At 39.1% G+C, this 24,671-nt stretch overlaps 1 protein-coding gene across 1 annotated transcript; it reads right to left on the bottom strand.

Annotated features, from left to right (window-relative positions):
- Positions 1 to 1,252: 1,252 nt before the first annotated feature.
- Positions 1,253 to 23,812, bottom strand: GPLD1 (glycosylphosphatidylinositol specific phospholipase D1; the record flags this gene model as incomplete). The annotated part of the gene is made up of 25 exons (XM_080364291.1): positions 1,253 to 1,330; positions 2,272 to 2,322; positions 2,414 to 2,440; positions 2,706 to 2,866; positions 3,158 to 3,334; positions 3,922 to 4,015; positions 4,109 to 4,208; positions 4,888 to 5,029; positions 6,984 to 7,140; positions 7,531 to 7,605; positions 8,570 to 8,680; positions 9,685 to 9,871; positions 10,748 to 10,887; positions 11,420 to 11,543; positions 12,099 to 12,164; positions 13,125 to 13,264; positions 13,352 to 13,379; positions 14,107 to 14,214; positions 15,174 to 15,228; positions 15,725 to 15,773; positions 16,039 to 16,149; positions 17,338 to 17,435; positions 19,711 to 19,789; positions 20,723 to 20,778; positions 23,716 to 23,812. The coding sequence occupies 25 exons, from the start codon at positions 23,810 to 23,812 to the stop codon at positions 1,253 to 1,255; spliced, it is 2,511 nt and encodes an 836-aa protein (XP_080220417.1).
- Positions 23,813 to 24,671: the final 859 nt, after the last annotated feature.

Here is a 24,671-nt window from a genome sequence, read left to right as displayed (position 1 = left end):
CTTTAAAGACATAAGCAAACGTGTAATGGTTTTCTTAAAATTCAAGTAATCAAAATGCGTTCATGTGCGATAAAATTACTCTGTGATCATACACAGAAAAAAGTCAAAGCCAGTGGAGGCTGTATGTTCAGAATGGAATTGGCACAGAATATAATAGTTTCAGCAATGTTAATTTAAAAAGGAAAATGTTCTGCCTTTATTCTTAAGAAGGTAAGTTAAGGTGTATCATCTTTGAGCATGACGTTTAGAATTCTGTGCTATTCCACCAACTTGTGTTATTTAAAATAAAAATAATGCTGTATGTTTGTGAAGGAGGCAAGAGAGAGACAATACATACACATGTGTCTATGGACTAGTGTTGGTAATAATAGCATCACATCTTGCTGCTCAAGTTGTTTAATGGGTAATTGATAAACACTGTTAAACCTGCATGATACAAAACTAGCGTTAATTAGTTGAAGACAATACTGTTAACAATAAAATCTGTTAACAATTCTAAGTTACCATAGTCATGGAATTGTACATGAAAACACAAGGAAAGGGTATCAGAGTTTCAGCCATGGGTGCGAAAGCAAGAGCACTTCCCAAATGTTAATCAGTCTTGTTTGTGCTTTTCTCCCTGGGAGATCCCAGCTGTTCTACAACATGAATGTTGAATCTTGCTAGAGACAGAGGCAGTCCTGATTGGCACCCACCTTTTTGTCTGGCTTAGAGCTGCCACTCCTCCATGCTGCTTATTTTTAGAGCAATTTTTGATTGCTTAGAATCCCTATCTTAATCACAGTCTACAAGGAGTTGTAAATTACGTGCTATTATTTCCTGGTTTTGTCAAGAAAATACTCAAATCTGACCAGCAAAGAAGGTGACCACTGAACATTCCTTATACAGCCAAATACTACTACCAAAATCCAGCCTCTGCGCATTTCAGCCTCAGGTTTGTTCTAGGTTAAGCGATGCTACTGTTTGCAAGAGAATTAATTTCCACTTCTACATGACTGACATAGCTTTGGTTGGTTTGTAAGTCGAACCACCATGAATGCTTATATTCCCCTTCACTTAAAAACAGTGACCATCATTCCCTCCCTTAATACTACCTAGCAGCCTACCTACCTATCTGTGTCATCTGTCTATCAAAAGTTTGCTGTCATGTGTCTCTGTTGGTTTGTCTGGGTTAAGGAAAGTACCACAGATACTACAGAGATTCTTCACTGTAACACCAGCTGTGCCCTGGTCTTACAGGTCCCATGAACTTTCAGAGCGAGTAGACAAAAAGCCTTCCACCAAGCCGAGCTTTCGCCGAACTTCTCTCTGCTGCCACTACAACTTCTTTCTGCAGAGATACAGAACAAGGGTTAGCAAAATGCAACTCCAGGAGCATGGCTGCCTTAGGCTTCTCTAATGGAAACCAGATTTTGTCCATATCACTAGCGTCTACAGAAATGTGATGAGGAGAAACAAGAGAGCAACCCACCTCATCAGAATAGCAGTTAACGATTCACCAAACAGACTATTTAATTTGGGGACTGGAAGAAGCTGGAAGCAGTCAAATACGCTTGTTGCCAACAGAAACTGCTCCTCGGGGGTAAGATCAATACAGATGAAGCTGGAGTGTGGACTGGATCGGTGCCATAGCAAAGGAACACAACTGCTTGGAGAACGGCCTCGCACTTGTGCAGGAACTGTCAGTGATGCCTGTATTCTAGGTGCTGGATTACGCACCCTGGCCTAGTTAGAAGAATTTACAGTTCCAGGTTTTCTCCATTGCATGTTTTAACAGCAAAAAGTCAGACACCATTTGTTGAAGACCAGTCACAGAATCATTTTGGTTGTAAGAGACTGTCAGGATCATCGAATCTAACCATAACCTAACTCTAGCACTAAGCCATGTCCATAAGAACCTTGTCTAAATGCCTTTTGAACACCTCCAGTCGCACACTTCCTCAGCCCAGCACGGAGGATTTCTCAGTACTCACACAGAGAACCCCGTAACTCACACAGGTTATGTCAGTCAGTTCCTAAGTAATTTAGATTTCAGGCCATTTTAAAGCAATCTCTTTTCAATTCAGGTATCAAGTGCCAAAATTTTGGCAACTCAATAGTTCATCCACTATAAAATGGTTTTAATTATCAGTTCAGAGGCTGACTTAAATGAAAACTATGTAAAGCACTTAAGACTTCTGCAAATGAGTAAGATACCTATGTGAGGTGTTGACTAGTAGATGCAAATGAGGTAGATGTTTTGAGGCAACTGACTACAGTAATTTTTCTCACCTTTCCTTCAGATTTGACGGTGATAACAGAACTCCCATATCTTGATAGTTCCTGTAAAATAACATTACTTGTTATAATGCTGCTAGTTTTTTTAAGTGGGACCTTTTTGTTTCTCTCCGTAGTTTGTTTTCTGGTTACTTACCTCAGGAGAAATCAGAACATACTGTGCCTGAAGAAGAAAAAAAAGAGGAAATAAAAAGTCAGCGGAGAGAACCACACTAGGAGGGTAGAAGACCTGTACAATAACCCTGGCTCCTAAACAGCAAAGGAATTCAAGAAAAACCAGAAGGAGCCAAGTCACATGGATTCAGAAACATAAGTAAACCTTCTGTTTTCTGGAACTAAGCCAGAACGTACTAGATATTTGTACTGGATGTAATTAATTAGCTGTCATTATGACCTCATGTCTTGACTTGATTTTTATGTTTTCTTACCCATTCCTCAGGACAGGGAGATGTCCATGATTTGCAGTGGCCTGTCACATTCCCTGAGGACGCCTGCTTCCCATTGTAAATGTAAACGTAGCCAGCTGTCCCACCAAACAGTATTGTGGTGGCATCATTAGTTCGGAGTGGGGATGTCACAATCATTTCATCTGCAAATATTACAAGAATGACACAACACATCGGAAGTTAATGAACGCTAAACCAAAGCAGAAGTGAATTGGCATTTACATACCTCTAGATGCCACAATTCCTAATAATGATGACCATTAAAATGTTTCAATTTCTGACCGAGATGCCTGGGATGGGCACAATGGAATATTGGGACAGGTCAATTGAGGACGCAGACTGTGCTCAGCACTTGTGTGAGTATGTAGGTGACCAGTCTTCCTGTTGCCCAAAATAAAACATTTCACCCTTGATCCAGCTTCATCAAGCTTTACCTAGTCCATCGTTGTCCAGGTCACTTAAGAATACATCTCCTCCAAAACGAGAAAACCTCCTGTCCCCACTGAATGTGCTGAGCAAAGAAGGCTTGGTGCTGTCTGTCAGGTCATACACCAGCACCAGTCCAGCCTGGTGCAGCACTGAGGTTATAAATGAAGTCCTCGACAGGCTATCTGAAAAAAAAACAAAGGTAATGGAAGCTGAGCATCAGACACCGGAACTCAGGTTTAATACTTGCAATACATTGACAGCAAGTAATCCTGGCATTACATACCATGGACAAATTTAATATAGTTTATGAAATAAAATCAAACCTTATACTGCATTGATAATAATTAGCATAAAACCAATCTCTTAGCAATAATACCAGGGTAAAAATTCATTCAAGTTAAAGAGTTCTACGTTTTAACTTTTCTAATTCCTTACTGCCTACTGCCAGAATAAGGACAAAATACCTTGTTGTTTAAATTCCAATAAATATGCAGTGTACTAGCAAATGACTGCTACATAAATAATGCAAGGTAGTAATGCTGCTAAGCTAATTTTAAGGAAGGAAAAAAAAAAAGAATTTTAAGCATAGCAGAGAGAACTCTACAGGCAAGGCACTCATAGGTGATTACAGTGATTATTTCTAATATTTTTTTCCAATTATGTGGCAAATTAAAGGTCTCTTTTCTAGCTTTTAACTTGGTATCTGTTCTCTGGTCATACAGAAACAAACATCCCAAAGCAGAAATGGTTTCTGATATTCAGGACATACCTGCAGTAGGTGCACCCACCACCAAAACTGTCCTTGTGATCCCAGCCACAGACATCACACCACTGGCCAGAGACAAACCCATTCTGCCCATCGCCTGTTAGATTTTTTAAATACCTATGTCATTTCTACAGAATGTCACTTTACTTCAAATTATTCGTGAGGTCCTGTACTACAGAAGGAGCCTTACCTTGTCTCCAGTTACGGCGAACCAGCGCTCTGTGCTTGGTGGGTTATACCCATAGACCTTTCCAACACTCTGCCCGACATCCGATGGGAAGGGATTGCAGCTTGAATTACAATGCAGAATGTATTTGTATGTAACAACATATTTTTGCACATTTAGCGAGGATTACTCCTCTTAAAATACTTTCCCATTTTAGTTTGGAATAATAGTGGCTGCCAAATTCTAGAAATCTATTTTACTAATTCCTATGATTGTTCTAACTAGTTACATGACATTTAGAACACAGACTTAGTTTGTCCACCCACTACTTTATCACCCAATACATTTTTGTGTTCAGTTTGCTTTTAAAAATGCTATCTCAAAGTAAGTGCTGTCTATCAGATTATTTAGGTGAGCTTACCTGTCAGCATTTCTGTGCCCTCTCTCCTCCTCCCCAAGAAAACCCAAGAAATTCTGAAGTGTCTCTAAATCTCAAAGACCCTCTCTATAGATCCTACATTTATACAGTCCAAAAATTACATTTGGTCCTTTGAAGGCAACCATGAGGCTGATGTGGCCCCCGGTAAAAATGAGTTTGACACCCCTGCTATGCGAGAGTCTAAAGACCCCTCTCTTTTCATGAGGAAGGGTGAAGACATAAACATATGAATTTAATAAAAATATTCTAACCAGAACAAAGAGGAAACTTCTTGAAAAGCTGGAAGTCTAATCTATTACAAATCTTAAACATTGCAGAAGCAGGGCAGAATGGAGGAGAGAGCAAGATGTCATATACAACACACCCAGCACAACTCTTCCAGGTAGGGCTGCCAATCAGTAGTAATGTTTTGTTCTCCAGCTGGCAGCTGTCAAGTGAAAATCCAAACCAAGCATAATTTTCGTCCCCCTTCACCATCCAGTTGGCATCCTGTACTGACAGAAGTCCTGTCAGACCAAAAAAATACAAATTAAATCTCAGTGTACTCTCGCACAGAAAAATCTGTTATCAGTCCTCCACGGATTCATCCTATGACAACAAGTTTCTATAAGCAAAGCTGCACTGTCCATGATACGGCACCAGCTGCTGCTAACTTCGCTTGTGCAGTCAGCTTGTGAAAGCCTTTAATCAACACAGCTTACTCGTAAATCCTTGCAGCAGCCTACACAAAGTACATGAAAGCTATCAGCCAAGCCTGCCCTAAACTAGTGATTCCTTTTTAGGGATAGGATAACATTAAAACTGTTTATCGGAACTTGTAATTCTTCAAGGGTGGGCGGAGCTTCAAATAATTCTGGCTTTCGTCAAAATAATTCATTCTGTGTTTTGGTTTTGCAAAAATGTCAGTCAGCAGTGTTTTGAAACCCATTTTCCTTGTGGTTTCTAATTTTACATGAAGTAGACCAAGCTACAGAAATTAAGCATTATTGGAAATCTCAACTACATGATTCTGACAAAGCTCTGAACACTTGTGTATTCTGCCCAAGCCCTATTAACTTGATGTAGCTCCATATGTGGCCTTTCCTCCATCTTTCACAACAATCCTCATCACCTGTACTCATTAGCTTGTAGCATTCCTCTTTGGCCCCTTGAAGGAGCACACAGAATGACAAAAATTCATCTTCTGAGGTACATGTACAAATTTCCACAGAAGATCAGTGAGTCCGCCCTGGTATCACCAATACAGGGTTGAATCCATTGTTTTAGCAAGGCTTTCAACACTGTCTCCCACAATGTTCTTGTATCCAAGCTGGCACACTGCAGTCTGGACAGTTGGATAGCCAGGTGGGAAAAGGCTGGTTGAGATGAACACCCTAACAGGGCAGTGGTTAGTGGGTTGTGCTCTGAATGCCTGTGACAGAGTGCTTTTAGGGGTCCATCGTTATTCTCAACCTATTAAACATTTTAATTAGTATAAATTATTTGAAGGTGGCAATAACATGCACTTTCATGAAGTTGGCAATTGACAGGAGGTTGTGGACTATCATTTGAGGGTAGGGCTACCACACAGAGGGACCCAGACAGGCTGAAGGAACAGGCTGATAGGAACCTCACAAAATTCAGAGGGGACAAATGCAAATCCTTGGCCCTGGGAAAAGAGATGCTCTTGCAGCAATACAGGCTGGGGAGCAGCTGTGTGGAAAAGGCCCTGGAGATCCTGGGTGGAAGAGAGCTGAGCTTGAGGCTCTAACAACAGAGATGGCCAACACCATCCGGGGCTATAATAAGCAGGAGCACATCAAAGAGACTGAGAGAAGTGATTGTTCCCTCTTTACTCCTCCCTAGACCACACCTATAATACATTATTCAGTTTTGGATCCAACAAAACAGGAGAGATGTTGATAAACTGGAACAAAATTAGTAGAGGGCTGCCAAGATGGTTGGGGGCTAGAGCATTTGCCTTGTAAGCAAAGGCTGAGGGACTGGGACTTATTCAACCTGGACAAGAGAAGGTTTAGAGCAGACCTAAGAGCAGCCTGCCAGTACCTATGAGGAGGTTAACAAGGAGACAGGCTCTGCCCAGGATACTGGGGTACTCAGTGCCTTCTGTGCCTCTGACTTCACCATGCACAGTAGGAGAACAACAGACAATAAGCACAGGCTGAAACAAGAGAGGCTCATACTGGCTCTAACAAGACATTTTTTCCCTATGAGGACAGCCAAGAAGTGGAACAGCTGCTCAGAGTGGATGTGCAATATCTGTCACTGGAGGTTTTTAAGACCTGACTAGATAAAGCCCCGAGTGATCTGGTCTGACTTCAGAGCTGTCCCCTTATTGAGTAGGAGGCTGGACTAGACACTGCCGAGATCCTTTCCAACCTGAATTATCCTATGACTAATTAGGAATAAATAAACAGTCATGTAAAATATGGGAGGGTTAATTTACCCAACAAATATTACCTTGGTCACTCCTGTTGAAGTAAGAGTAAAATGCAACCACAAATCCTCTCTGCTGCCCACCACCAGGTGCGTATGGAGAGCCCACAACCAGATCAGCATTTCCATCCCCATCAACATCAGCCGCCAGGAGGGACCAACCAAGATTACAGTAGGAATACTGCAATAAAAAGTTAGTTTAAACCTGAAATGGAACTGAAACCACCAATTCTGTAACAAAACAGAGCAATTTACTTTTAAAGAGCTACCTTGGTCTGCTTCTGATCAAATTACCCTCCCACTCCCTGACTTCAATTTTGTTTTCTTTGGGTTTTTTTGGAGCACTACGCATCTTTCTGTTCACCCTGATGCCTCCCCTGCACTGGAGTACAAGTGTCTTTCCCAGACACAACCAACCTAGGCAAGCACCTGCTTGCACCATCCCCATCAGTCTGAATTCCCTTGCAATTAGAAGTTTGATTTTAACACTCTTATTTTTAATCCCATAAGCCCTTTTCCCCTTTATCTCTCCTCCTGTGTGTGTAGCCTTATGTCAGCCTGATCAACATACCTCACAAGTTATGGTAACATTTGGCTGAGATGCCAAGCCTCTTCCTTTGGTTCCAAAATAGACATACACCGCACCCTAAACAACAGGAAAAGCAAATATAGCATGAGAGCATCCCCATGTCAGCACCAAGTATGAAATCCAAGACAAAGCACAAGGAGTGAAACAGTTCTGCAAGGGCTATTAATTTTTCCTACCAGAGCCTTCTCATGATACTGTATTTTCTACCCCAAACCTAAGAATAGCCATGCTGTAATGGGTACTGCTATAACGAGGCTACAAACTAGAGAAGTACATTTTCATCATGCTGCAGGTAAGGAGCAAGGACAGTGTACTGTATATTTATTCCTTATAAATACATTCAGGTGGCTCAAATTTTGTTAATTATTATTTAATGCAATACAACAGATACATGCAAATTTCCAAGCTAGTGGGTCTACATAAAAGCATTTAAATTCCTATGTAGGCAGCTAAGTTAGTATCTGAAATTCTGAAGAGTTTTAAGCTTAATGGATGTGGTTTAAACCAAAACATTTTGCCTCTCAGTTTGCATGGGCTGAGAATACTCAGGGACCATTACATGGGCTTATCTAGTAAGCTGCAAGTCATTAAACCTCTGTAACTTGATTATTTTAGCAAGTATGTCTGTGTTCACACCACATTTTAGATATCATCTGTTGGTCTGTGACAATGCTCACTGATGCATGATGTCCATTCTAGACTCTCTGTTCCCAAATAAAAAGGGTATGCTTGTATTTCATGAATGGCTCCTCACATTTCCAGCACATCAGTGCTGCAAAGTTGCAATTTGATTTGGATTTCTAATGTGCAAAAAGGACACTGAAAGAGAAATACATATAGCTGTCATTGCTGTAGTCAAAGTACCCACAAATATTATAAGCCTTTGTGTTTAAATTACAATAGCATTCTGAGCAACAGCAGAAATCTTCTCTCTCATTTCACTGTTTAAAAACATATGTATAAATAAAAATGTTCTGTTTGGAGAGGAAAAAAGCCCAGCAAACCCATGTGTGTGGCTTACTTTGTAAGTAAGAAACTGAGATCCCACAGAAGGTGCTCCAATGGCCAGATCTGGCACTCCATCCTCATTGAAGTCCAGGACTGCCAAGGCAGAACCAAATCTTCCTGAAGGCTAAAAGAAGAGGGATTTCTCTCACGAAAATAGTGGATGTTTTCAAGGCAAAACCATCATCAAAACCTAATGCACATTTGCAATCATAGCATAAGGAAAAACTGGAAACAGACATGACAAAAACCTAACCCAAAAATTCTTCAGATTTTCTTAGTGTCACTGTTCTCCCAAGTAATAACTGGCATACTAATACACTAACTTGCAGTCAACTGTTATGTTGGAGGATGTGGAGGTGCTAAAATACACAATAACTGAACATGATATGGTGCTGCTTCACTATTTCCTCTTCTAAGCCTAGTGACCATTGATGTTAAGCTTATGATCTTTCCTGTTGGCAGCATTATAGCTGTGAACCACTAAAACACTCTGTAAGAAGACAGCGGCTGTTACTCCACAGCTCATAGGTAGAGAAACAGATTAAAAGGAGATGTATCTCATCTCCCTCTATTCTCTTCTTTGTGAATAAAGGTATTTTCTACAAAGGATCATCTTTATTACTCGAAAAGGTCATTGGATGCTGTTTTTCAGTTACAAGCCAGTCACTGTCATATCAAATCATAGTTTTCCATTTTTTTAAAAGAACGTGTACTCTTAGTAAAGGCGAGCAATGGTTTTCTGAGAAGTTATCAATTAATGAAAAAATGTAGCTTCAAAGGAATTGAAATTTATATTGAATTAATAATTTTAGGTGAAAAAGGCAGAGAAAAATCACAATATTTTCTTAAATGCAGGGACTTGAATGTGCTATACTGTGACTTACAGAGAGACTCCCTCAGTTTTATTTGAGGGCAAATTATGTTCTTAAGCCCCTCTTCTCTGGCACAGTAATAATAGTGAACCTACAGCTCACCATTGCTTTAACTCTTCCTGTGACTTAAGTAAGGGTTATTTTTCTTGAAAAGCATATGACATCCTTTTACCAGGATAGGTATTTGCTTGGTGAAAACTTAGCACATTCACAGGCAAAAACATTTAAATGACAAACATCTGACTTGACCCCTCACCTGATAACCCTGTAGTACTTGATCGGCTTTCCCATCTAGATCCATGTCCTCTGGTGGCAAACCTGACTGGTTTCCATAGACCACGTACACTCGTCCTATCTGAACACGGCCCAGTGTGCTGTACCCTGGTGCTCCAACCACCAGATCTCCATATCCATCCTGGTTTAGGTCAGCTGAGATCACTGCCCTGCATAGCAAGGGAGTCAACAAAATCATAGTATTAGCTTCCAGACTATCACAACATGAGCAGAAAATAAACACTTTCACTTTTTTCAGGTAAAACAAAGCCTGTCTTTCCACCTCTGTTTTTCCAAAAATCCACACAGCATTTTTCATATTATATATTTGATTTTTACTTTCTTGAATTAAATAAAAACAGAGCCTTGAAGATTCATCTTCCATTAATGCATCTGAGATCTGCAGGAACTGCTTTTTACTTAGTGACACAAGGCACCTTAGAGCAATCAGAGCAAGCAGCATGAAGAAGGGCTGCTTGCACATGGCAACAGAATACAAAAGATGAAATTAAGTATCTTTTTAACTGAACCTCTGATTTAACCAATAGACTTAACAGTAGATAAGCAAAGAGATGACAGGTCTCAGTAACATGTTGGAGTTTAGAGACGGAATGTGGAGAGAAAATAATTAATTACTGTCAATTTCACTGCTGCAAAGTAAATTCAAGAATTAAATCTTTGGGGTTTGGGTCAGAAGAAATAACACAAGATGAGCAGCAATGCAAATTTATTTTATTACCCTTTTACAACCCTTCCAACGAAAGGGGTTATCTGACTAGAATTCCAGCCAAATGGAAATTTTGCTCTTGATACATTTTTATTCAGTACCAACAGAAAGAGGCTTATACTAACATCTGAAAGGAAGATCTTACAGATTAACTTCTTGTTCTGGCCAGACAATATAAGCCATTCAGCCAAATTTGTACCACTAATTGATTTGAACTGTCACTTTTTAAAGAGTATGCAAAGAATAAGTATGAATATTTTGGTGGGTACTCAAAATTTTCAGAAATTAAGGGGGAAGTGGGAGGAAAAAAACTACCAACCATCCAAGTCTAGCATAAGGTGTAGTCAGAAAATATGAAGCTGTGGGTTTGGAGATGTGCTTAGAAGATTTCTGATGTGTAGCTGTTAACACTCTCCAGGCATAGGTTGTAAAGGCACGTTTTAGCAAGCGGAGGGAATTCTGAAATAAAAATAATAAAGAGACACAAGAACAGCCAAAACACAGGCTGAAACACTAGAACATTACGGAGTACCTCAAATGCAAGTCACCAACAGCACAAATCACCACATCGATGTAAGCGGATCTGATTCAGGTCATACACACCATTTTAGAAACCGATAAAAATTTGTATGCTTTAAATGGAGCACTGCTAATTGTTCACTGGGGGACTTCTCAACCCCCAAAAGCGATCATTTCATTCTGTAAAATGTAAATACTAATGTGTAAATACTAAAAATCTATTTTGTCATTTTTGGCACTGCAAGATGTATTGTAACTTCACTATACAACAACCAAAGTGGAAAAATTTAGTATTTATTACATACATATAAATATATAGCTTAGTAATAGCACTGGTATCTCCATGAAGTGAAGTCAGGGGCTAATGCTAACATGCAGACATGCTGCTCCATCACGCAGCATTTTGGACAGATATTAAACCAACTTTATACAGAGCCAAATTTTACCTGACACCTCTGAATTTCTCACTTACTGTTGCCCAAGACTGTATGTCGAAGTGAACTCCTCTCTCTGTATAATTTATATTCTTTTCAAGTGTTTTTGTAAGCAAAGAAGTTGCATTCTTTTGATGTTCATGTTTTGATTGCTTGTTTCTGCTAAAATAAAGAAGGCAGTAATAACAATTTATACAACTGAATTAAATGACTTGAGTATTATGATAAAGCTAGGAGAAACAAATGTACTGCATGCAATCAGGTGGCCATTTCTCCCATGTATAAATGGAGTTCTCAAGAGACACCAGTTAAGCTGGTATCTCTTGAGATGTTTGCTAGAGGAATATATACACTTGTGCCCCAAACAGCTGAGTTCCATATTTCTGTTCATAAATCAGGAGAGAATTTAGCTATGGTAAGGGTAAACATGAATCAGCAGTTTCAAGATTAGCAGAACAAAGAGTGACAACCAAATAAAGTGCGAAGATTTAGCATTTCAAGTGCTAGGTAAGTCTTCTTGTCCTTGAACTGGAAGGTAATAGTCTCTCCTAGGCTCTCTGCAGTTCCCCTTTATGAAGCTTACTTATTCACATTAATAGAATCTCGAATTCACACACAAAAAGATAAGCCAAGAGATCTCCAATTTTCAATAGCTCACTGTCCATATTAGCAGAGGACTCCCATCAGCAAATCTTTGACCTTCAGAGCTGTACTTACACATAGCTGCCCTTGTGCTCCCTTGTGCAGTTTATGAACAGAGGGTTCTCAGGCAGGAAGCAGCCACTAAAGAAGTACGCAGAATACAGTTTAAAGATTTTCATGCAATGGAAGTGAAACTAAAAATACAACTTTTATCCTCACTGATTCTCCTGTTAGAAGTCATCAGTTTTCTCAAGTAACCCTGATTATTCAAAATCAGAGCATCATTATGATCCTTAGAAATCCCTTTTATGTTTATTTTAATGATCTTGATTAGATTCTATATGAATCTCACATGTCTTTACATAACTCTAAAGGAGTTATTGTAATTTATAGTAACATGTCCTGCAATTTCTGTTAATCTAAAGCACTTTTAATGAAAGTGCTATTCTGGAACAAAGAACACAACAGATTATGCCGTATTGTCTTTCAAACATCATTTCCCAAAATAGCTACAGTGATATTTTCCATATCAATGGATGAATTAATTGACACTGTTAGTCTTATGAAATTATTTACAGTAAGATTACACTTGTGACAGAGCAATACAAGGCTTCTATAAAATTACGATATTCTGAGTACAAGCCTGTGCTTCCTATACTAGAGTATTTACTCTTTCTAATCCTATTTACCACAAATGTCTGAAGGCACTGTCTGATCTCCCCTAGGAAGGGGCATCTTTGCTGCCTGGTGACAGCAGCCAGAAGGTGCAACCACAGCTCAGACTGCCAGGCCAGGCAGAACCTCAAGGCATGGCTACACAACATTGAAGCAGGCCCTTGACTATGGAATGCCCCAAATTTTCCCTCTCAGCCTGGGGAAAGGAATAATAAGTAATGTAATAACATGTAATGTAGTAACATGTAATAAATGAGAACTCAAGGCCTGTGTAATCCTGTGCACCTGGGTAAAAGACAGCCCTTTGTCCAAGTCAGGATTTAAAGCTCAGCACCTCTTCTAGGAAAGAACCTGCCTTGAGAAGAACAATTTAATGGGTGTCAGCACTTGACTACTGCATTTCATATTGCAGGAAACACGCTATACCTGGTTCCATTCTCTAGCATATGGCTTGTCAGCTCAAAAATATTGTTTGTCCAGAACGCCATGTCATCCACTCCTCCAAGGAAATATTCATGAAACTTCTCCACCAGAAATGGAGATTTAATAGCATATGTTGGAAAAAGCTAAGAGACAAACAACATACTTAGTAAAATGGATTATACTGCCTTCATGCTATATGCTCATTTTTTTAAAGAAAACAGAAAACCAACCTTGGCAACAGCAAGCCTTTCTCCATGCCTGAAAAAAAAAAAAAATAATATTCAGAAATAAATTTGCTTCATTTAATAATATTTAATTATTTAAACAGTTATTTTCAAGGTTTCTGTATGGTAAATACTATGCAAGTCATTACATTTCCTTGTTGGCTGTTAATATATTTTTTAAAGCTGTAATGTGAGAAGGAATAATGCTAACTTTATGGCTCCCCTTATTTGGAAGGATTCATGATGTTCATAAATGCTGCATGACTACTGGTAATTAACTGAAATAAAGGATAGACCTAGGCTGTTCAGGATATTCAAAAGCAGACATTGCCAGATATCAAAAGTATCTTTAGAATTATTCTTGGACTTCAAAGGATCTATCTAAAGTGTCAGTAAGCCATCTATTTAGGTATGTACACTACTCCTTCAGTACATTATAAGTATTTCGCTAACATGCCACAATGCAATGGTACTTGAGGATACAGCTGTTTACAAAGAAATAGGCATAAATATGTTAAATGCATAAATTTCTTAAATAGCTAAGATACTGAATCTGTGGTGTAATAATGAATTTAACAGTCATTAAGCAGTCCAAATCTGTATTCTAGCCACTAAAAAAAACCTAAATGTCTTAAGATTTTGAGGTCTAGTAGGGAGTCTATATTGCTGGCCTCAATGGAAAAGGCATTTCAAATAGGATTATCATCATTTTCCTACATATGTTTCACTTATGACAACCCAGACAAAGCTATTCAACTTACAGTTCAAGAAACAGCAGGTAAGTACAGTCAGTAATTGTGCTTTCAGTTATGATCTCTCTTCCATAAAATTCCTTATAAATAGCTGCTAAGTCTTTGACAGGTACATACCTAAAAACAAGACAAAGGTATTAAAACGAGAGTTTTTCCACATCACCCGATAAAAGACTACAGCTTCTGTAATAGCTATAGCCTGCTTTAAAATATTCTAAATTTCTAAACACTACAGAAGGTCATGAAGATTTACAAACGCCAGAAAGACCAGGTCTGCAGGTGCAGTCACTCTTTGCACACCACTCTGCTCTTGTTTAGGTTCAAAGTCAGAAATCTGTAGAACGATTCCCTTTGGCTACTGCGGGTGGAGCTTCTGCACTCCTCACACTGTTTCCCTGTCTTGATGATCACTTAATCTTCAGCTCTCTGCTGTGCCAAAACTACTGGTAGCCAGAGACATTTCCCACAGCTATGCCGGAGTTTCAGTAATGATGAGTTGTGCCTTCTGTACCTAGATGAACTACATTCTACTTAAACAAAACGACTCAAATTACCTACTTTGTCAGCAGAACTAAAGGCATGTGAGCTTTTTCTATCAGTTGAAAACTGTGAGAAAATAATTGTGTATATCTAGAACTGCTGCTTTTTTTAATGCTTTTAAAATCTGTCTGAATTCCATAGCGTCTATAACCATAAACATCCTCAACTTCCAAAACTTTAAATAGAAGTGAGATTTATTTTACCAAATTACTTAACTAATCACTAGGACATTTCAGCAAACCTTTTTCACTGATTATTTTATATATGATTACTTATAATTCCCTTCAGAGATAAATAATTTAAGCTTTCTTACTAAGTTCCTATAAGTAAAACTCTTTTTTTCTTTGGACCTTTCCATTTTTCATGTCAGGGAACAGTAAATAAACATGTGAGGAATATCAAACTCAGAAAAATTCCAATAGTCTCAGGAGTTTCTTTTGAAAGAAAGATAACGAAAGACAGCATTTTGTTAAAACACAGTGAGTATACAGAATAAGAAGAAATAATTATTAAAGAAAGTAACCTCATTATCTTACCATTTTGATGCCAGATAACTGAAGTCCAGTTCAAACTGACTCAATACATCTCCTCCTGTGGTTGGAAGAATGAAAAAAAACCACAAAGCCTAACAAACCAAAGCCACTAAACATATATTATGGATAACAGCACGGGTGAAGCTATGTATGTCTATGTTATTTGTGTTTATATAGCAGATCTTCCAACTATACATTTAGAATACATAAATGGTTCACCTGAAAGTATGCTGCATATTTTATACTTCCAAAGAATAAGAATAATGTAAAATTTAAAATCACAGTAGTGACTCCATTTAAACCTTAGCACCCTTCAGCCTGTGTTTTGGCTTTAATACAAGTGTCCATATGCCCTATCACATCTCCCAAAACATGGAACAGGAGGACAGGTATAGCAGGGCTTTGCAAGCAATGGGAGTGAGAATACAGTGTCCGTATGACTCATTCTTGGCTCCTACATTGCACAGGGTAAGAGCCAGAATCACCCACTGTGGTTTTGAAGGGGATTAGTTATTCCAATAGAAGGATCTACAATCAGCAAACAGAAGCATTACCAAAATCACCAACACTGTGAGCTTCTGAGTATGAACCATGAAAATCAATCTGGAGAAAGAGAAAAACAAGAGAACTGTACATTTATTTTACTCATCCTTCCATACAAACATATTACAGAAACAAATTGTATAAGCAGCCCTGAGTTTACATGTCCCAAACCTGACCCACTTCATTCTTAAAGAGTTTGTGACATTATGTCTTTCTGAAAATCTTCCCAAAACAGGGCTCCAGCTTTTTTCATCCCTCCCCAAAAGATTCCAAAGCTGGATTCAGTAAATCCAGTTATATCAATAATAAAATAATACAGGCTTACTTCTCCCATGGCCTTTAGAAATCCTTGGTCGATGCCCAGGCTATGCCAGCTAACATCTGCCACCATATGTGAGGCGATTCCAAACAGGAAAGCCACCAGCTTCTCCGTAGCCTACACAACAACAATCCACTTGCAGTAACATCAGTAATTTTACTCCTGTCTTTAAGAAGAGGTGGGCATTTTGTGTAAAGTGCATTTTACAATGATATGGGTGAGAAACTCTCAAAATCCAAGAACTTAGCATGACAAAGTGTTGACCACTCATTCTTTGATGCTGGAGTCACTTTTTGTGACTTGAGAAGCTTTATTCACTTTATACAGTCCAAGGCCATAAAATTACACGGTTGATGCCAGGACAACATGTATACTTCAAGTTAGATGTGTACTAAAGTGTTTTTCTGGACAAACACCTCCACTTCCAAACAGTGAATCCCCTTTGCCACTATGGGTGCTGTGCAGGCACACAGAGGAGAGAAAGACATCCTTGTGCAAGTGCTGTTCACCTTAAAAGCACCTGAATAAAGCCCAAGTATGAAATTACTCATTCCTACAAACAGAAAAGTTATTTGGAATAAATCTATCAGCAACGGAAATTCTGTTTCTCCAGAAATGGCTTTTCTGCACTGAGTCACTCTAAGTTCCAGAAGTCTTTCAAAAAACTGTAACTGAATCATAGTTTTTGACAAATTTATACTTCCCAAGGGTTAACAGTTGACCAGATCAATACCACTAATGGCCAGTCAAAAGGCAGGCAGACTTGTTAAGGTTTTAAAGGGTGAATGTTCTCAAATTCTGCTCCACATGTATGACTCTCCTGAGCAGAGAAAGGACAGCAAATTCTTCTGTAAGGAAAACAATATTACCTTTAAAATAATTCTCACTTTGACAATTTATTTTTCTTCACCTCCTGTGTAGCTCTTATACCATAAGAAAGAGCAATCTGAACTAAGTCCAAGATTTCACAAGTGAGAATACTAAAAGATGTCTGCCTTTCAAGTAGCAAACACTCAACTAGATCTGCCAATAAGGCAAGACCACCAACAACATTTGAAAATCTGGACCTATGAAAGGTATCATAAGCACCACACCACATTGGAGATAACTGGTAGACTTAATATGGAAACTAACTTTTTTGTCTTGTAAAGATGAAAACAGGATTTCAAATTTTCCTATGTCAGCAGAGACTTTAAATGAAAAATGTGTATTTTTTCTACACTTCCCAAAGGATGAAACTGCAACAACAAGTGAAGCTGAAGAAAACTGTAGAAAGTAAAACCAAAGTTAATCAAACTTTCTTACCTCTTCCCAAGGCTGAGGATAATTCCTTCTGATGTAGTGAATACTTGCATTGAGAAATGGTGACCAGTGAGTGTCTTCTGACACATCATGGAATATTCCTATTGCAATAAAATTATATCAGTATTTGATTTATTCTTTTTTGAGAAAAAAAAAAAAAAGAAAAGGGCTTCTTCATATAAAAATATATTTTTGTTCAATTTCATATCATATAGACAATATGTTTTGCAATCCACTTATATGAGAAGAGCCAAATGAGACATATTTTTATATAATTTATACTGTCAAAAGAGATACTAGATTTACCTTCTATGATTTTGGTTTGAAGCATCTGCAAATTTTGTGCCAGCTCCTTTTCCCTGTGCTTGTGAGCAGGTACAGTGCAATGAAAAACAGCTTCCCAAGTACAGGAGATAAAGAGAGCTGACAAAGAAGCTGTTGACTAAATAAATGCATCAAACTGTACGGCAGAGAAGCTGATGGCATGGCAGCCAACTCAAAACACCATGCTTTGGGACAGGTATCAGTTTCCATGGGGCAGAGGAGGGCTATTTCATCATCATTTTCAACAGAATGGCAACCTTGCCAAGATACAGTCAATATAGGAGCAGAAGAAGGACAAAGGAAAGCAGGAGAAATCAGGTTTTCCTTTGAAGTATCAATTATTACTCTCACTTGGATTTGTGCAGAAGAGATTATGTAGGATCTAACACTGATGCTGACTTGACAAGACCAAGAACCACAATATTAAGTTCTCTAGGGGGGAAAAAGAGAGGCAGGAGATAAGATTGTTCAGACCTGGAGGAAGAGTATGTATGCACACCTGGAGGAAGAGTACGCGTTTCTTCACACAGAACTGTGAAACTGCAAAAGGTCAAGGTATATTAAATGCTGAAGCTGAGAGAGCAAACCTTGTGGGTGATTCAGTCACCTCCTGGCCTCATGACATTTTACAGTGCAGTTGCACTAGATAACATATGGATGGGATTTACTGGACCAAAACTAAATGTTCAGAGTAGACTTCTATATCTATCTTTGTCTCCCGCCTGGAAAGGCAGTCTGAATGGCTTTGTTCCTGATCTAGAGGCACACTGTTAAAACAGCTCATATCTGGAGAGGTACCTATTTCTTCAGCTTTTTCTAAAGAGACTGCTGACAAGTGGCCCAAGTATAAAACAAGACAAAATGGACCTCAACTTTAGGGAAGGAATGTGGACTGGAGCTTGCAAATAGGGAGGCTCTGATCACTGGCCTGGTATAAGGCAGAAGTCAAAACTGTTAGAAGAGAAAGAAGAGGTAGATAGAAATAACCAAGTTAAGGCAGGAACTGAAGAAATCCCAAGAGAGCATCAGTCTTGACAACAAGACAAAAGCAACTAAAGTTTGTGAAAAGATGTTAGCAGAACCAGGCAGAAGACCAGGAACAGTGACCTAGTGAGTGACAGGAGACAAAACGAGTATTGAAATGCCAGAGCAGAGGGGCAATCTGGATGCATACTGAGCACCTCGACACAACAACAGAGAAGATTCCCTGTTAGGCAACATGGATGGGGCAACCTGCCTATCAGAGTATGAACCAAGGAGGTTGTAGTTGGCACAAACAACAGTCAGCACAAACAACCTATGACTGAGCAACAATGAGAAGTCTATCTGCCACTGTGTGATTTAAATCTCTAGAGCAGGTGATGAGAAAAGATGGTGAAAGTGTCCTTGGAAAGACAAACAAGGATTTTGCAGTTTGAGGCATGCAAAACAAATACTGAGATAAGTGGAGGCACTAGCACTCAGCTGAAAAACATGTAAAAGATAAGGCAAACCAAAGATCCTGAGAACACTTTGAATGTAATGGATCTGAATGACCCACTAAAATAAATCACCTCCAATACTTTAGACCTTCAGTAAGATATCAACAACCAATTAGTCAGATATACTCACACAAACTACATATCACCCTAAACATCCTAATACCTCATTGTTGGAGGACTGGAGGACAGGCTGGCTTTGTCCCATTTGCTATTTTTTTTTCCCTAAGACATAGAAAAAATATCATTTTGTCCTCTCAGTTTCTCCCCAATACAGTACTCAGTAATGTGAGCTAATTTAGTCAAATGGCATCCTTCTATTCAATTGCCTACACATTAGTTACATTTTTCCAGAAGTTACTTTCTAAAAGCCTTTTCAAATGTATCATTTTCTCATAAAGTTCTACAAAGAGGCTCAAAATACTAACAAAAATGATGGATGCTTTAGCAGGAAGGTATTTTGGGCCATACTTCATTTCTTACAACACAACTATTTTCAACCCTACTAAATTCTACAGGATTTTCACATAAAAGTGCAGTTGCTACAATATTTGACTTACAAGGGTTTTCTTACCACTTTTGCAGATTGGAGGATAAAAGGCATCAGGATAAATGCTCCCAGCGTGAAATGCATCTTGGTGGTTTAGTAATAACTAGGAAAAGGATGGGGGAAAAAGGAACCAGAGTGTTATTACACAGCACAAAACCACAGTTTACTGCCAATATTGAAGATAAAATTTAAATATCCAGCAAGATACAACTATTATATTGGTAAAATATGCTATTTCAGTGTTGTTACCATCCCCATAATTTCCCCTCTCCACTCTCTGCCACCAAATCCTTGTAAGTGAAAATAAACTAAACTAAACAGTATACACAGTAATTTGAAAAGCTATTTAGGAAAGCATTTGTATAACCTAAGGTGCTGGTGAAGTCACCTTTGGAAGGTGCCATCCTCCTCTTAGACTAGACATGAAGCCTGAGCTGCCAACTTCCATCCTGTGAATCACAGCATAGCCGTCTACACCAGACAATGTAAATACTTCCCTTGAGTGATCTACTTCGATAAAAGATCAAGTTTTACAAAATAGTCTTCTTTATATCGTCTTTAAGCACAAAACACACGTGTTTTGTTTATGTGTTTATTAAAACTGTCCACATGCTAACAGTGCTCTGCTGGATACAGCCCATGAAAGGAAAAGCCATTTGCAGCATTCAGAAATCAGGTATATGACATGTGGTAGACTAAATTCAAAACCTTATGGTAATTTTGCTGTTCTTATGTTTATTAAATCTGCTTTCCAAAAGTCCTCTACTGATTCTTCTAATACAACTACTCACAGAGGGTATGATTTAAGAAGATGGGAAAGCATGCAAGAAACCACACACAGTATATACACATTACTGGAATTGCTACATATTTTTAACAGTATTCAGTAGTCAAATGATTTTCAACAAAAAAGGTTAAAATACAGTCTAGGCACAGTATTTACATGCATATTACTGAGAATAAATAATAAAGAAAAGAAGACAGAAAAAGATTCAGAAGAAAAGTGTACAAAATTAAGCAACAATGCACTTCCTACCTGTCTATAATTAACATTCCCTTCATGCTTAATGAAAAATTCCAGAGCTCTATGTGCTGAAAAACAACATATTGAAGTATTGATTTACAGGTACACTGTGGCCAGGCCCATGTTTGGGTAGAAGCATTATCAAAACCAGAATAACCCGCACTGCAATATCTACGCCAAGTGGCACAGGTGTATGAAACATGATTTCTCAAAAAATTCTGTACGTGTGAGAGTGTCTGTTTTCTTACCTAGGGAGCTAATAAGGAAATGCTGTTTCTGTGGCACATCTGGGCACCGAGGTCTCATCACTCTCTCTTTAATCCCCAGCTCCCAAGCTGACCAACAAAGCTGAAATCACAGGGAAAAGGAACTCCCCAAGTCCAAAACTGAACTACAGGAGAGAACTGATGAAATCACACCCAGCACATATAGAGTCCAGATCACAAAGTTCTAGCTGTAAAGGACTCACCTGAATTGTATTTAAGTTTCATTGTTGCCCTAAACATTGAAAAAGGTACCTCAGGAATCAATGGGGATATTTTACACTAATTAATTTTTAACATGTACAAAAACCAACAAAAATCTAAAGTCAGCAAGGTAAATAATACTATTTATTCACTGAATAGGCAGATATTCTTACTGCCAAAATATTTATTGAGCAATCATAAGAAGAGAATGAAACAAAATGACATCACTTTTTGTTAATGAAGTCTCCTAATTAACGTTAGATACCAGGGATAGTCTATTAATGCTATTCTAAAAATACCCAACGTTGCCTCTAACATGATTCGGTTGAAACTGCATGCATGGGTTATCGTCTTGGCTTCCCACAATAAGCTTTACTCCTCACTTGAAGCTATTTACAAACTAAGACTGGTCAAGACAACCCAGAATATGCTGAATTAAAACTGATCCTGACAATTTAAATGTCACACACACACAAAAACCCAACAACAAACAAATAAATCCTCACTCTAGAATAAGATCTAGACAAAACTGTGTGGGTTCAAATGATCTTTCACTTTGAATTTTACCCACTGATCTAAACCATCCTTGTACCAATATGGTAAGATATCTGAAGGATCAATCTTGCACCAAGACAGGAATAACTTAAAAATAACAATAAAAGTCCATCATTTTAAGGCTCAGCCATTACCACACACATCTCTCCAGTGTCAAAGAGTCTCTATTTCGCAGTTTGCTTTTTGTGTTTCACATCCCCCAGACTTCCCTCATTACTCTTGTGGGCTCAAGTCTCACAAGTTCACCTTTACGACAAATTTCGTGATGGATCCCCACAGCTCCACAGAGCCCCACGGGTCTGACGGGAGCCCCTGGGAGGGAAGAGCCTCCCCACTCAGACCTGCCCCCAGCAATCAGGCCATGCCAAGTAGGACACAGCACAGCCCTGCTCACACATGGAACATGACCAACATTTTGAACAGGCAGAGCTTTTCACAGTTTTAAAAGTACTTTCAGAAGTCTGTCCAGGACAGACTTTGGTGCAGGCTTTGAGTGGGAGGAATTCCTTTCTACACTGTAGGGTTTTTTGTTTTGTTTTTGTTTGTTTTTCCCTGGAATACTCAGTGTTTGGATTTGGCAAGAACTTTCAGTATTTTATCATCGCTTTTATTTGCAAATTAACAGAAGCACTGATTTTAGCAGCATCAGAGCGCACACCAGTTTAACGTAATTCTCAGACAAATGGAAAAAATTTGTTGTAAACTATGACCCCATATTTCAGTGTACACACTACTTCTCAGTCAACCAAGATCTTTAAATTACATAAATGCAAGTTTTCTGCAATATGCTTTCTTGATTAGAAAAAAAAAAAAAAAAGACTGCTTTGTGCCAGATCTGTTTTTCTGAGTAGATTTCTTGCAAATACACTCTATTCTGCCACGTCTGTTTTTTCAAGTTTTCAGAAGCTCATATTCAGTATTCAGAGCCCCAAACTTGCAAAGACAGACACGCTCTCCTAACCTCAGGCAGTGTGACTTCTCCTACCAATTACTGTGCATTTCTTGACATAGCACTAGGAAAAGTGAACAGTTGCAGGACGCAGACCAAGGGTACAACACTCAGTAAGGGAACATACTCTCAGCCTCAAATGAATGGCATGAATGATTCCAGCTTTTAACTTGTTCAAAATTTCATATATTCAGTACTTAAACTCTGAGAAGATTACCTGAACAGAGACAACATCATACGTTTTACTATCTATTTGAGCAACAAATTTAGAACCAGAAACAGAAGAGCAAACACTTAAAACTGCTAATTTATTATGAGTCAGTGTTCCAGAATAACCTCACACTACTCATGAGTGTTCTTGCAAAACCTACAACAGAAAACAGATTTTAAAAATAAATAAATAAAATAAAATAAAATAAAATAAAACACACAGGCAAACAAATTCAAAACAGAAATATTCCCCCACTTTGATGTTCACTCAGTTCTCTCCGTGATTCTCTACAAATCTAGGCTGCTCAGGCTACAGATAGCAACCTACCAGAAAGAGACACTCAACAAAATTTTCATGTTAGTCATAGATACAATCACATTACAGCATTTTATCTATTTTATACATGAATGGCAAAATTAATACATGTTGATTTGAAAACAGAGCTACCACAAATGATCTGTTGTTCTCTAGTTTAAATATAACAATCTTATAATTTGAGTATTCCTCTTCTTCTTCCAAACCAAACTCTGTCTGCGTAAGACTCGCAGACACAAACATTCCAGTTACATAATGCCTGTGTTTTAAGAGATGGAAAAATACGCAACCAAAACAATTCAAGCATTTTGCTTATAAAACCAATAAAGTTTCAAGCCTCAAAACCAAACTACAACAAATCTATCCTATGTATTGTTGACATTTTTTTTTTAATTTTGCAGAATGCTCATTACTTTATTTCCTCCCTTTGCTTTACAGATAAATCTGAATTTACTTATCTTCCGAAGCAACTCAAAAGACAGGAAAATTAATTCTGAACATCTCTTACCTATTTCAACATGTGTTGAAATGCCACACGGGCTACATCTTTTGCAGAAATGGCATAGTATAATCAGCAAAACAGACCAGATCTTCAAACCAGCCATGATGCTGCCTCGAACTGTGATTTTCAGAAGTCTGGAGCAGTAGCACTCTGACCTTTGAAATGTAGGTTACAGAGCATGCCTTTTCTCTCAGACATATTGCTGACACAGCAAGTAGGTGACTGCCGTATTTGAGAGGCTTATACCAATGCTTTTCTTTATCTCAAATAAAATAACTTATAAAAAAGGAAATAACTTATAGGTGTTCTCCCCTCCTGAATTCTGTAGTACCTCTGGGTTAGGGCAGTGTCACTGCCATCACTGCGCAGCAGCAGCGAGGTTTCTGTTAACATACAAAAGCACGGCAGAGAACAGCATCCCACAGTTCATCCGGCTCATGATGTGTTTGCCGTACAACAGCTATGCCAGAGTTCCCAGAAAAACAGAGCCTATTGCCAAAGCGGCATTGGTAGAAACACAATAGCTCCTTAGTTGCACGCAATACAAATTCGTAAGCTTTGGTGAGCTGATAGGACATCGCACACTGAAGTTTGGGTTTTACGATCCGGACTGAAAGCCTGATTTCTCTACAGGGGGCGATGATGAGCGCTGCTGCCACACGTACGGCTGTGAGCTTGGCTGGCCGTGCCGGGCCACGCCGGCCCCAGCGAGGCGGTGGCGCCGGGCAGGGGCTCCGCACGGCCCCCGGGCCAGAGACCGACCGCGGCTGCCGCGGGAGCCGGTGGCGAGGGCCAGTGGCCCAGGGCGACCTCAGCCTCCCGGGGGCCGGTGCTTCTGCAGCCAAACCACCACGCACAATCCCGCCCTCTCCCTCCGGAGCGGGGTCTCAGCGGGGCTGGGGACACCCGACTGAGAAGCCCCTCACAGTCCCGCGCCGCTACCCCTGCAATGGCAGAACAAA

This window comes from Nesoenas mayeri, assembly GCF_963082525.1.
Source record: "Nesoenas mayeri genome assembly, chromosome: 2".
NCBI lineage: Eukaryota > Metazoa > Chordata > Aves > Columbiformes > Columbidae > Nesoenas > Nesoenas mayeri.
Note: the sequence above shows the minus strand (reverse complement) of the source record. Positions and strands in the feature narration are given on the sequence as shown.